Consider the following 14,506-nt stretch of genomic DNA (forward strand, 5'->3'; position numbering starts at 1 on the left):
CTTGGGGCCTGAAGAACATTCTCTCTTCCTCGAGGCCCGAGTTGAGGTGGAAGGGTTGGGGGGAGGCCCTACGTCCTCGAGGCCTGGGCTCAATCAGGCAGCCGTGAGTGCTTGTACCATCCCAGGGGTGTGAGCGCTCGTCGAACTCTGGTTTGCACAGTGGGGGTGGGACCCTAGTGGTGAAATGAATCCGGAAACCCACTTGTCCTGTTTGCCTGCTAGGGGAAGAGTAAGGAGCCCACAGCTCCCCCTTCCTCTGCAGACACCATTTTTATTGCCCTCCAGGAGAAAGGAGGGGTTCCGCAGAATCCTTTCCCCGTCTCCCAACAACACTTGCTATCGTGTGAGTGAGTGTGGTCAGGAAGGCTTCCCAGGACACTTGGGTTTTAATCCCTTCTCTCGTGTTTCTGTCATTGGGGAAATATATGAGTGGTATAGGTGTAGAAAATTGACTTTGCTGTGTTATTAAATATACAATATAATTTTGTGTAACTTTGCTCACTGTGGTGGCCTGTTTGTTTTTTGGGGGAATAGTCCAAGTCTGCATGAAATGTACCGATTCAAATTTGTAAAGTGAGTTGAGGCCTCTGGGGGGTTTTGATGGAGGAGCGGCCCCCTCTTGCTTCATTTCTCCCAGAGGTGAGGGAGAGTCTGGAAGGAAAGCAATCACTGTGTACTGTTCGGGGAGAGGGTGGGTTTCTGGGGAGAGCAGGGTGTTTGTTCCAGCGGCTACAGGGTTTACTGTGTGTTGTGTGTGTGGTAAACGCATATTCACCAGCCTGTTGAAATACACCTTTCTTTAGTGAAAAGTAATTGCATCTGGCATTTTCTCTGACTGAGAAGTTTGAAAGATTGGAAAAAGAGACAGCCAACTTTCAGTTTGGATTCTTTTGGTTGCCAGTGGCTCAGCAAGCCTTTGGCCCTAGACTTCATAACAGAGCTTTTAGGGGAAGATGAGTCAAAAGTAAAGGTTGTCTCTCTGAATTTTGCCTTTTCTGGTTGGCGATGGAGAGCTGGGTTGTGAAGAGGATTCCTAATCTTGATAACCTGAAGAAAGACTCTGATGGCTGGCTGACTGTCTTGCTTTACGTTGTGGCTTGGCCTGTGGCCGACTTGATCTTTCCATCCTGCCTTCCCAGGACCGGGGCAGGGGGAAGCTTCCTCTGGGGCCTGTCTAGGAAAAAGAGACCTTCCCTAAGCAAGGAACGGCTCAGTGTCCTCCTTTGCCAGGCTCGGAGCACACAAGAGGGAGCCTCCTGCACGTGGTGGTCCTGGATGAGAGAGTCAGAGGCACAAAGACACCAGGGAGGGGCCAGGGGCTGGTTGGAAGAGGAGGTGTGTGACACCTGGAGAAAGGAGGAAGCTCTGGGTAATCCTAGATGGGTCCCCTGGTCCAGCCTGAAATGACTGTAAGTTGGAAAAGGATCAGTGTAGGGATCCAGTTGAATCGGAGTCTAGTCCTGCTGAATCTCTAGGGTGGCGGGTGCCGCACAGAGTTCACTGCCCGTGCCGAGCCAAGCCTCTCTGGCGGGTGCGAGTGTATCCATCAGTAGCAAAGATGAGATGCCACAGGGGTGGGTTTCACTTCCTCAAGACCCTGGATTTCTGCCACTACCCAGGGCAGGACGGGCACAGGGAGGCTCATGTGCTGAGCTGCTGGCCTGAGACCAGCAACCCAACCAGCCCTGGCTGGCCCGGGACCCGTGTGTGGGAGCCACTTCTTCCCTGGCCAGCAAGGTTGGCTCAGTTGTCAAGAGCTGACTTAAATAAAACACCACAAATAGAAACAGAGGCTACTGCAGAAGATGGGATACTGCAGGTGCAGAGTCGTGCACCGAGACCCTACTTGTCCTGACAGGGATACGTTTCCGTCCCTCAGTCTCTGTTAACTTCTTTGTTTCTCCATCTCTCTGTCTGTCTCTGTCCCTCTCCCTCCCTATCTCTCTCTCTGTCTACATACCTAAGCACTGTTATTTGCTGGACCCTGGGGAAGCGACAGTGAACTAGACAGCACTGTGTGACCTCAGCTGGGGGCACAGCACATCGGAGGGGCAGGTCTTCCTGCCTTTCTCCCGCTGCCTGCCCCTCCTGGCTTGGGTCCCCGCCTGCACTGCTGTTTCTTCTAGTCCTCCCTCATCAGGAAGAGACCATGTCCTCTCCCTGCCTCAGCCGCAGCTGACTTCTCCGGGCTGTGTGCGCAGCGTGCCTGTGTTTTTTCCGCCTTTGATCACTGTTCTGCCAACAGATAATTTAGCAATCACATCCCAAGGTGGAAGCACGGAGTTAATGTTAAAATTAGTTGTTTTTTTTTTTTTTTTTTTTTAATACTCTTTAAACTTTAGTGGGTGATGAGGCAGAGAGGGAGGCGGGAGGGTGAAGGGGAGCCATAAATTCTGTAGCTGGTGTAGCTGTTCTCTGAGCAGCCGGGAAGCCTCTGATGTCTCCACAGCACTTTCATTAACATTTAAATTAAGGGTTTGTTTTCCAGTCTGTTTTATAGGCTGGGACCTTTCATGGCCTGTCACATGCACCCCCTCCTCCTCCGTTCCCTCCCCCCCCCCCCTCCCCGCAAGTGTGTAATTGTAGCCACTGCTCTATCCTAACTGGGCTGCAGCCGGAGTTCAAAGGGAATTCCTGGAGATGGAGCTCTGGAGGAACAAGGTGTAACAGTCAGGATGTGGGTGTTCCTTCTGAGCTGAAGGTGCTGTGGAGGAGCTCTTTCTCCTCTGGTCTGACCTGTGCTTTCTTCTGCTCTTTCAAGGGACACACTTCAATCTGACCCTGACCCCTCCCTCCCCTTCCTTCCCTGGGGCCACAGGGTGTGTGGGAAAGGGTGCACCCATAAGTGCTTTCTCCTCTATCACAAGTTAGGGCCTAGGACAGATGGTTCTAAGATACAGATCTTCATGCTTATCTTCCTCCTTTTGATGTGTGTGTGTGTGTGTGTGTGTGTGTGTGTGTGTGCGCGCGCGCGCGCATGCCCGTGCGTCCAGAATACTTCCTCCTCAGAGAAGCAACAATATAAAAGAGATTGCCATCTGAGAAGAATTTATAATAGGGCCCTTTGCTCCTAAAAAGTGCATTCTAGCACAGCCGGATACCGTATGTAGTTGTTAGCTCTGAATGTACACATTTGAAATAGCTTACTGACTTAGGAGACCGTCTGAGACCTGTTCTCCAAGGTTTCGGCATTCAGAGGAAGGAAGCTCTTCTACACCCTCGACGGAGTGAGTTTTTTTTTTCCTTAATTTTTTTTTTAATGTCTAGTTATTTTTGAGAGAGAAGGAGACAGAGTGTGAGCGGGGGAGGGGCAGAGAGAGAGAGGGAGACACAGAATCCGAAGCAGGCTCCAGGCTCTGAGCTGTCTGCACAGAGCCTGTTGTGGGGCTCGAACCCACAAACTGTGAGATCATGACCCGAGCCGAAGTCAATGCTTAACCGACTGAGCCACCCAGGTGCGGCCAGAGTGAGTTGTTTCTAAGCTTCCTTTCATACTGGTATATCTGACAGCATTTGGGGGTGTTTTGAAAAGACATCCCTGCTCTGGTCTCTGTCCTCCCTATCAGCATCCTGTTGATGTGTAGATGATGAGAATGTGTCCCAAACACCCCAAAGCATCTCCTTAGTTCATAGCTGCTGCTCACCAGCCGGAGTCCCTCTCTAGACAGTGTCAAGAGGGGCATTGGGTGTCTTTCCTTCTGTTCAGAGGCTGAGAATCCTCTTTCCCTTGGAGCCCTGACCTTATTGCTTGAGTCACCGTATCTTTGCTCCTTCCTTCATGAATCCACTCAAACCATCCGTGACTTATTTGCACGATTCAAGATAGTTGAGTGTCTTGTCCTCCTGTTCCAGGTAACCTCGTCAACAGGTGGACACCCTCATGTCTGGAGTCCTGCCCAAGAGGAGTGCGGGAGGAGCAGGGGCGACCCCTGTGCAGGTGCTGCTGGGCTCAGGTTGCAGGCTGGTGTCCGGGCCCCGCCTGGTGGTGATTAATCTGGGACACGGGCCGGCAGAGGCTCAGCCAGGGCAGCTTTGGTCCCTCACTGTGAAGACCTTTGGCTCAGACACTGAACTGATCTCTGTAGCCTGCTTCGGCTTGAGTTTGATCTGTCAAGGCTAAAGAGGAACCTGATGGTGGGGCGGAAACTTCCAGCCCTGTCTGACTTATGGCACTGATCCGTTCCAATGGCCCTGTCATGATAATACTCGTATATTTAAGAAGATTTCCCCACCTGTTAGCTGTAACACTCAGATCAGTCAAAAGAGGCACCTTCATGAAATCTCTGTGCTTTTAGTTTCTTAGGCCAATGGTACTTACACTTGTACGCAGATTGGGGGGTGGGGTAGGGTTTGTACTGGGCCCAGGTGAAAAAGGCATTGATGGGATGTGGCCGGATCAGTAGCATAATGTATGTTTGTGTACTGGGGGAGGAGGGTCATGTCAGGGGGAAGGATCGCCCCATCCTCCTGTAAGTAGGTGGCTCTCAGGCCATTTGGGGCAGATTTTGGTATTCAGTTTGGAGTCAAGTCTTAAGTGCCTTGTTTTCCTTTTCATTTTAAACCACATTTTTGGAAAAGGTGTCCCTCTCTCCCTCACTGCCTTTCCATCTACCAGAGTCCTGGTTCCTGGGCTCTGCAGCTGGCAGTCCACAGTATCCGCTGTATTTCCTTCCTTCTCCGAGTTCAGGACAGTCCCACATGGGCCTACTTGGTCATGGGATTAAGACCCACCCAAGAACAGGATTTCTGCTGCTCATGGCCGTTTTTGTGTGTCAGTTCCATTATTCTAGTACTTCCATTGGGGGGTTAGGAGCTGGGGACCTAAGAACTGGGACATTTTCCTCACACCATCAGAAAAAGAAGAGACCCCGACATGCATGGCGGCAGTGGAATATGTTGACGCCACTGATCTGAGGAACGGCCTGTAAAGATGCTCAGAAGGCCTGTGTTGACTCTGACTCTAAATTTGCTGTGCTGACTAGAGCTTTTACATATGACAACACTAACGGATGCTTGATGCCTCAGCAAGCCAACCGATATATTCGGCTCTTCCTTCAGATGGACACTGAGGGGACTTTGGCAGCGTGGACTAGACATCTAATCCTTGTGTCTCTCTAGCGGTTTCTTGATCAGGACTCTCTCAAAGTTTCAGATTGTGAACTTTTGGGGTTTTCTTTCCTGTCTTGTGTAAGAGTGCTATGCCCGTGTGCTACTGATGAAACCCCCATGCCCCTGGGGTGCCCTGTTAAGCTGACTCCTCAAGATCCTTGCCCTCTTTCCCGCTTGTTAATGCTCCTTTTTCTGACCAGGGCACTTTCATAAGGCGTAGTTTGTGACCTGGTCTGTGGTACCTTGTCGGATTGGCTTGGCTCAGACCGAAGGTGCTGGCAAGAGAGGGAAAAGTGGAGGAAGGAGGAGGGAGGTGGGAGGGGAGTATGTGCATGAAGAAGCCATGGTAATTGCAAAGGGAATATTAGTCCAAAAGCTGCTGGCCCAGGAAATTGCTTTCTGCAGAAGCCTTCCTTTTTCATAGTTTCCAATGCAAATTTAAAACATGAATGGTGCACAAAAAAGTACAGGGGGGGCAGATGGAGTGCCAGTTGGATGTGATAACATCCAAAATCTTGAGCAGAGTCTTAATTGCAAGAGAGAATCTCAAGTCAGGAGAGAGAAACTTGTAGGAGATTAAAATAATTATAAATCGTATTTTGCTCTGACCCGCTCCCCTCCCCAAACAGGTACACATACATATATCCTTTCCATGTTCTTGTGTTCAGACTCGTCTGTTCTTGCTCAGCTTATGCTGCTGTCTCCAACTCTGCTCCTTCCTACAGTCAAGTCCTAATCCAGCTTTTCGAGCAATGGTCATGGTGGTCATGGTATAGTATTTGGTCTTCACAGCAGGTTGGAAACAGCAGCCCCATCTAAAGTTGGTGCACTTCAGACAACGTGCACACTGTTCCTGGGGACTGGAGCCGTGGAAATGTGCGGGCTGAAGAACACGCATCTTGAAGGCAGGAGCTTGCTTACTCTGAGAAGGCGTTAAAGCCAAGGCTCTTCAGCTTCTGCTTTCTCTGGCCCTCTTCACACTGTGAGTACACTTGACGAAGTATAACGTGGGGTCCCTGGGGTTAGTAAGCTTGATGAAGTATAATGTGCAGTCACTGGGCCTTTTTTCTCTCTTGATTTCCTATGCTTCATCTGTCCCATCTAGAGAGGTGTGGCTTTCTGCTTCTAGGCTGGAGACACTTAATGTCTAGTTGCCTCTGGATACTTTGGCGATGGTGGAGGTGGGGATAGGCAGGGAATGAGCATGACTTTCATATGCTGGCAGAGCAATTAATTGGTCAGGTGGGAAGCTTCAGACTGGCTTTTTTCTAGGAGCTGAGCTAGACAGGAAGTCACAAAGAGAGGCCAGAGGCAAGAGCTTTTCAAGTACAAATATGCCCCAGTAGTAGAGACACTGTGCAACTTTGAGGTTGCTTCCCCTCCTTTCTGTGTGTCCCTCTTGCACATGTTACAAACACTGGCTGAACAGATAGGGAAGGAAAAGTTGAGCTCTGTTGGGTAAAGTGAAATGTACCCTTTCTGCTGTGGCCACCATGAGTGTTCCTCTGTCCCTTCTTCATTGATGAGGGAATTTTGAAAGAGAGATTAGCTTGTCTTGCCCTGGGTCAGTCCTGTGGTACCTGGGCAAAACTCTGGAATCTCAGGAGCACAGTCCCCCTATAGGATGCTTCTAGATTTAATCAGCCACCGCTTAGCACATGCTTCTCACCCTGAACTTGCTGCACCATGGCCTTCAGAGGTTATGGAGAGGATCCAGCTCAGAGCATGTGACCTCCTGTCTATTTTCTGAGGACTCTCATGCAGGTGCTTCTTTTCCTCCTGTTACTTTCTGCCTGTTGCGGTCATATCTTTAGCTGTCCTGGCCAAGGCTGGGCCCCTTCTTACTTAGGCCTAAATAGGAGGAGACCAAGTGAGTGATTGGGCTAGGGTCCTATGGTGAATGACCCAAGAGAAGGGTCAGCTGGACATGGGTGAGATCTGTTACATATGGCCAAGAGAGAGGGATACATGAGTTAATGTGTTTGAAACCCCCTACTTTCCCAGCCAGCTTGAATCTCCTTAATATCCAGGGTGAGCTGTGGTTGAGAATAAAAATAAAAAATTAACAGGAAAAAAAATACAGATTATTCAAAGGATTCTTCCACTTGTTAGAGGTCTGTGGCCAGGAAAATCCTTTGCAGGCGGGTAAGGGTGGATCCAGGAATAAGAGGGAAAGTTAGAGTTTTAAAACTTCATTAGTTTGGCAGTGACTGCCCAAATAAAACATGAAAACCTTTTGACACACAAATTCCACATCTAGGAATTTATCCTAAGGCAACAGCCAGACAAGTGTGCAAGACGCATGTATAAAGACTAACATTAAGGACACGTAAGTGTCCATTAATAGGGGTCTGGTTAAGTATCTTATGGTACATTCACTCAATAGAAGACCACGTAGCCATTGAAAGGATGATATAGATATGTTTATTGACCCCAAAAGATGTCATGACCTATTATTAAATGAAAACGAGGTCACAAAATAATATAATAGTTATTTGACTAGGTCTTCAGACTAATTTCTTATGTAATGGATTTGTGCTGACATTTTTTCTGGCATTTAAGTTTTTTATAATGAGCAAAAACGTAAAGTGCATTTAAATGTCAATTTCAGTATCTGGCATCTATAGACAGAATCTCTTTTTTTTTTTTTCTTTATATAGTTATTTAAATTAAGGGTGCATAGACCTACATTTAATTTTTTTATTTTAAACAGCCATATTGGGGCACCTAGGTGGCTCAGTCGGTTAAACATCCTACTTCAACTCGGGTCATGATCTCGCGGTTCGTGGGTTCGAGCCTGCATCGGGCTCTGTGCTGACAGCTCAGAGCCTGGAGCCTGCTTCGGATTCTATGTCTCCCTCTCTGTCTGCCCCTCCCCTGCTTGTGTGCGCAGGCACGCGCTCTCTCTCAAATTAATACAGCTTTTTTTTTTTTTTTTTGAAAGTTTTAAGTATAATTTACATGCCATAAAATTTGTCCATTTTAATATCCAATCGAAGTATACAATTCCATGGTTTTGGTCAATATACAGAGTTGTACAACCATCACCACAGTTCAGGTTAGAATATTTCCATCACCTTGCAAAGATCCTTCTTTACATTTGCAGCATTAAACATGGTTTCATGCTTGGGACCTTTTGTGGGGAAAGAAGCTAAAATATTGGAATTTTAAAAAAGGGGTATATCAGAACTGTTTTTCTGTGTAATGCACATCTCTGAGTGCCTGCCTTATGGATGTTTCGAGAATGCTGCTGTGTGCAAGGTCACATGGGAAGCATGAAGCCCAAGAGACCTTTTTTACTACCCAGGAGCTTATAGTCCAGTAGGGACAACAGCGCGTGTACTCAGACAACAATTTATTCCTGGGTACGTGCAGTGTGAGTGGCATCATCTGCCAGGATTATAAACGGAAAATTGGGGAAAGCAGTAGTAGTCTTCTAGTTGAACTAGGGGAGCTTTCTGGGTGGCATGGAATTTGAAGTGGGACTTAAGGGTGGCTCTGTTTACACTGCAGAGGGGAACTTGAGGCACCGGACTAGTGGAGCAAAGGGAGGGTAAGGAATGGGGAAGCTCAGTGTAAGCTTGGGGGTTCAGAGCAGACCAATCTGGCTGGCTGGCTTGGGGTTTGTAAAGGAGTGGTGGGCAGTGAGTCTGGAGGGGACATTTGGGGTGTGGTTTGGGGGGCTTTGAGGAGCAGTCTGACTTTAACCTGAAGATGGGAGGTTGCCCTTGGAAGACTTGTGACCAGATTAAAGCAGTTACAGGATTAATGTGGTTGAACGGTACATAGGATTCTTTGGATGGGGAGAGACTGATGCTCTTTGGATACTTTTCCAGGAGTATGGTTTGTAAGCGGTAAGACTCTGGGCTCGAAGGGAGAGTAGGAAGACAGCCTTGGATTTAGGAAGAGCTCAGTGGTCACAACTGCACGTGGTGGAGAGGGAAGGGACACACATGAGTTCCTCTCTGAGCCTGCCTGATAAATGAAGGCCTGTTTTGTTTTTTTTTTTTTTTTAATTTTTAATGTTTATTTTTGAGAGACAGAGAGAGACCGAGCACGAGCAGGGAGGGGCAGAGAGAGAGGGAGACACAGAATCTGAAGCAGGCTCCAGGCTCTGAGCTGTCAGCGCAGAGCCCGACGGGGCTTGAACTCACAAACTGTCAGATCATGACCTGAGCTGAAGTCAGACACCTAACCGACTGAGCCACCCAGGCGCCCCAAGGAGGCCTGGTTTTGACCAAACTGAGTTCTGTCTTAGACATGTGGGTCTGAGGCAGTAATGGGACAAGTCAGGTAGCTGTGACCAGCGACAGCCAGGGATGGCGGCCTTGGAGCTCAGACATGGGCTGGAGACGTGGAAGGCATCAGGATGGAGACCACAGCTGAAATACGACGAGGGATTAGCACCAAAGGAAAGCTCAGAAATCAAGACAGCTGGGCCAGGAGAAACCAAGAGGCCAAAGGTACCATCAGAGAGGCAGGAAAAGTAGGAGCTGAGAGAGAGTCGCGCATTTGGTAAGAGTGGGTGGTGGACAACTTACGTACATTAATTGATCCTCCCCATTTGATGTGGTAGACAAGATACGTAGGGTAAAAGTGCACAGCCTTGATACTGATGCAGAGATTTGCAAGCATTTTCTTTTCCTTGCTGGATTGAAGCACTGCGTACTTTTCAAAGCACGGTAAATACCAAGCTTTGTTTTCTCTCAAGTTCTAGCCTCTGGCTCTTGTTCTGTTCTCTATTGTTCTACCCCATGGGCGTTTTCCTTGAGGGTGGCCTACAGTGGGCTTGGTAATTTTCCCCTCAGCTCACAGAACCACTCAGCCCCAGTTGGGTTTTGGAGGGTCAGCAGCTGAGCTAGAGGACCTAAGTGACAAGGTGAGGGGGTGTCCTTTCTGGTTTTCTCCCATGTTGTTTGCTCCATGTATAATGGTGTTCAGGGCAGAGACAGAGGCCGATTGAGGAGAAAGTAAGAAGCCAGCCGACTACTTTGCCATTTGGAGCAATCTGGCATCAGGGCCGCCGGGGCTGCCCAGGTTCTGGGCTTGCTTGGGCAACTCTGCCTGTCTGAAATCTTTTTCTTTCAAGGGAATTAAATAGAAACTTTCAAATCCTCCTCAGGTTCTTTGGGGGTAGTAATTCCATGGGGCTTGTCATTTGTGTTTGAAGCTAGTGGTGAGGAGGGCGGAGTGAGGAGAAGCGAGGGGGTGGAGATGGGAAGCAGAGAAGGAATCAGAGAGAGAAATTTTATTGAGGGAGAGTTTGCTGGGTTTATGGGAGGGAATCTCTCCCCTCCTCCCCATTCGGATTTGAAAGGGCCGGTGAATCTTTGATTAGGTGCAGGTCAAAAGAATTTACACATTGTGACCTTAATAACTAGAGGTGATTGGCAGGCGGGCTGTGGGGAGGGGGCCGCGGGTCCCTTTCATCTCACTTAGCACAGAGGAGAGACAATGGGCCCGCCGATTTTCCTTGTTGTCCCTTGTTTGAAAAGGTCTGGTGTCTCTACTAGGTACCTGTGACACGGGGGTCTTGATTGGGGTCTCATAAAGGCCCCTGTCAGTATGTCCAAAGGCCAAGAGTACAAAAGCAAGCAGTGGGTGGGGGTCTCAGCTGACCACTGAAGAAGGGAGGGGAGGGCCTGGGAGGCAGTGGAGGGAGAAGCAACCCCCGAGGGGAGCCCTTATAGAAGGAGGGGAGGAGGGGGGCAGAGAAGGGCCATTTTTGTCCCTAACTCATCAAGCACATCTGCAGAATTGTCCAGGCTGCTGCCTCCCGGTTTCAAAAGAAAAAAATGATCGTTTGATAAACCGTCCCTGATTCACCACTTTCTCACAAGGGTGGGAGACCCAGCCCTGACCTCTGTATGATTTCACATCAGGACCAGGCTTTCTTTCCCCCACCCCCAAATTGCTAGAGAAACTTTGAAATGTATCCTGTGGCTTTCTCTCTCCCTTCTTCAAGCCCCCCACCCCCATTTCCCACCCTCTCCACCCCACTGGCCTCTGTTTTCTCCCTGGGCGCTCCGGAGTGTAGGCGAGTAATTAGTCCCCTCTTTCTGGGGCACAATGAAGCCAGGGTGTTTGGCGGGCCCCTTCCCACCGCTCACAGAGCCGGGGGCCTGGGGGGAAGGACCAGGTGGCATGTGCAGTGTGTTCCAGGCCTGTACAATCGCTGGGGCACAGGGCCGGGGGCTCAGGGACTAGTGTGCTCCTGCTTCTCGAAGGAATGTGCAGAGGCGCATGCATTAATGGTCCCCACACAATGCTCGCTTTTTTTTTTTTTTTTTTTTTTTCTAGGCAGAGGCATCTTCCCTGTGAAAAGGTTGCCGGGCTTCGGAGCCCAGGCGGGAGCTTTGGCCACCGTGATGGCGTTATTTCCCACCCTGCGCTTAGTGGCTTGGAGCTAACATGGGAGACCAACAGGCCGCGTCTCCCGAGAGCCCGATCTTTGTATCTGATGTGTGCTCCCCCTCTGCCCTGTCAGTTTTGTGTGTTCACGGAGTGTTGATTTTAATGCGGGCCTGTGTCGGGCCGAGAGGCCAGGCTGGGGGGGGCCGCAGGTCTTTGTCTTGCAGGGGCTCTTCTTCTTGGAGGGTCTTCGGCCCTGGAGGCAAGTGGCAGATTTGAGAGGTAGGGTGAGATGCCAACTCTAGCTGGCAGAGGGTCCCCCCCATCCATGCGTCTGTCACAGACCACCGTGGGGTGCCTAGAAAACAAGAGCACCTTGGGATGTTTGGGCACACGCTTGCCTGCCCCCCCCAACCCCTTGAGGGGGGCAGTTAGTTCTACCGTGTAGGGCTGCCAGCTTGAAACGAGTTACACCCCCCTTGTGACTGAGTCTGGCAGAAGCACAGATTGTGAGCCTTGGGGAGTCAGGGCGGGGCCCTGTCTGCAGGGGTTTGGGGAGGTGGGGGCAGGCAGGGGGCATGCTGGGAGAGCACAAGTCTGCCGTGGACGACTACCTAGCGATTGATAAGGGTCAGGAGAGAACAGGACCAGCCAGAAAAGAGGCAAAGTGTCTGGGGGAACATCTGCAAATCTCAAATGTTCCTCTCCAGCACTGGAGGGAGGAGTCCCGAGAACCTTGGGACAGGATGGGAGGTATTTTCCCCAGTGAGGAGAACTGGGGCCTCTCATAGGTACAACCACTGGGGACTGTCTGACAGGATGTCTTCTGTCTTTATCATTCACCTCACTGCATCAGGGGTTGGGGGAAAGGGTCTTTACCCGTTCTGAGCTCCTGGTCTTGCTGAGAGGCAAGATGTGTACGCATGCCTCTGGGAGAGGAGGCTCTGGGAGCATCAGCCTTGATGTGGCCTGCTCTCCTTCTGGGGAAGGGGAATTGCAGGGGTACCTCTGAGTCGGGGAGCCAGTGACTGAGGACATGGCCAGCCCATGGCCCTGGCATCTGATGTGGCGCTAGAGGCCTTCCACTGAGGAATTGGGGTTTTTAGAAAGGGACTGTGTCCTCACTTTCCATGCAGATCAGAAGGCAGAGATGTGGGCTGGCCCCTGAGATGAGGTGGCCCTGGGGAGGCCTCCTGCCCAGGTTCCCTGAGCACAGCGTCTCCTCTGTGCTGCTGTTGGCGCCCTTCAGACTGTCCCGGGGGACTGGTGCCAGTGCCACTGCCAGACCTGATGAGGGGAAAGAAGCTGGAACTCCAAGGCCTTCGAGGGGCCTGAGTCCCAGAGGGGCCACCAGTAAGGGGCAGCTCCTACTTTGGGCCACCATGTGGCAGAGAACATTTCTTTTATGGAGAAATCGGCACTCCCAGCAATACCCACCCCTTCCTTTTTCCTTTTACTGTTCTTACCCTTTAACTTTTCCAAACGCTGTTTCTCCCCTCCCTTCTCTTCCATTTTGTGGACAGCTCCTAAAGAGCCTAAAAGAGACAGAGCTGACGTGAATGGGTGTGATAACGGAGGGAAGGGGTGTCAGGGATGGTCAGGCTGGGACTCCAAGGTTGCAGGAAATACCATCCCCTCTCCCTGCCTCCCCAGGCTTTCCTGCCAGTGCCTGGCCAGGAGGGTACCACAGATCATAACCTTTAAATGCAAACTCGATGGAGGAAAGAGGTAGAAACATGGAAACAAATTAGATCTATCTATAGGGGGTGTTCAGCTGGAGAAAATGAGCATTTCTTACTAACTGGAGTGCAGGGCATTTCATTATAAACCTTCATTACAAGAGGGGGACGAGTGCAGTAGGCCTCTCTGGGGATCCCCAGGCGGCTTCTCTCCCTTTAAAAGTATAATTGGGTTGAGGTTGGGGGAAGAGGCAGGAATTGCTCTTGGTGACTTCGTGGAGTACCCAGGGATTTAAAGCCAAGTTTGGAGCAAGGTAGAAGGGAGAGGTAGATGGCAGGAGGGTGCTTAGAGGCCTCCCTCATTCTGTGACCATAAAGAAGAAGTGAAAAGGCCCTGGTGGAACTGAGAAATTTGGAATGATCAGAAAAATGTTGATTAGAAATCCTGGCTTCCTGGGAGACCTGATACTTGACTATTTTAACTTTTGAATTAGAAGTCCAGAACAGTGGAATTCTGATGCGGTGGTCTTACACCACTGTTTCCAGGATGCACAAGACTGTCCCCTTTCTGCCAGGGAAGGGCTGGGGCAGGCTGGCCTTTCACTGGGCCTGGTGGAGTGCATGTGCTTCTGTCCAGGCAGAAGGCAGCTGGTTCTGTCCATGGGGGATTACCTGACTCCGTCAGGTGAGCTTGGCTGTGCAGTTCTGACACCATTTCCCTGCTGCTGCCCCTGCTGCCCCAGGGCTCCTGTCCAGAGGATGATCCATCCCAAGAGAACCCCGGTCTGGACTACTGGCTCAAAGAAGTGACTAGTCTAGGTTTTGCCTCGTCACTTAGATTATCTTGTGTTCAGTGTTCTCAGGGAAGCTGAGAGAAGATCTCATTTTGTCACGGGAGTTTTCTCCTTGGCTGGCGTACCGAGAGCAGAAGTACAAAAATCTCATTTATCGTGACTGCATGAAAGGCCTGGAGGTTTCGCTTTCTCCCAAACCATCCTTTGCTTTTGCCACGAGTCTCTGCTCAGCTCGGCTTCCCTGAGGTTCCTGGGACTTGAGTACATAACCTGTTTTCCTGGAACTGATAGACCTAATTCCTAATGGAGGCCCGATCCCTTCATTCAGAGGCTTGGGACCTCTCTGCCTTTCGGGTGAACCTGAGACTTTGGAGCTCACTGAGCACCTGTAGGAGGTGCTATTTCCCTCTCCCGCCCCCCCCCCCTTTCTGCCCCTCCCACACAGGGAAAAGTATCCCTCTGTGCACTTTCCACTTCCCAAAAAGGAGAAGGGATGATTGGAGGAAGTGGTTGGCACCTTATCGCCATTAGCTGAGTGAGAGGTAGCCAGCACTGCTTTTTTATTGGCAGGCA

General features: G+C 50.3%; 1 protein-coding gene across 6 annotated transcripts in view; it reads left to right on the plus strand.

Moving 5' to 3' along the window:
* The window catches only part of FBXW4 (F-box and WD repeat domain containing 4), an 80,872-nt gene that overhangs the window by 31,989 nt on the left and 34,377 nt on the right, over positions 1-14,506 (plus strand). Inside the window, exon 6 of one of the 6 annotated variants that reach the window (XM_060641692.3) lies at positions 5,902-6,091. The exons of 4 other annotated variants lie outside the window; for them this stretch is intronic. In XM_060641692.3, the coding sequence (XP_060497675.3) occupies positions 5,902-6,046 (145 nt within the window). In that variant the 3' untranslated portion in view covers positions 6,047-6,091. The remainder of the gene's footprint in view (positions 1-5,901; positions 6,092-14,506) is intronic. One more of the 6 variants, XM_060641693.3, reaches the window with a different exon arrangement.

Source organism: Panthera onca, chromosome D2 (assembly GCF_046562875.1).
Source record: "Panthera onca isolate mPanOnc1 chromosome D2, mPanOnc1 haplotype 2, whole genome shotgun sequence".
NCBI lineage: Eukaryota > Metazoa > Chordata > Mammalia > Carnivora > Felidae > Panthera > Panthera onca.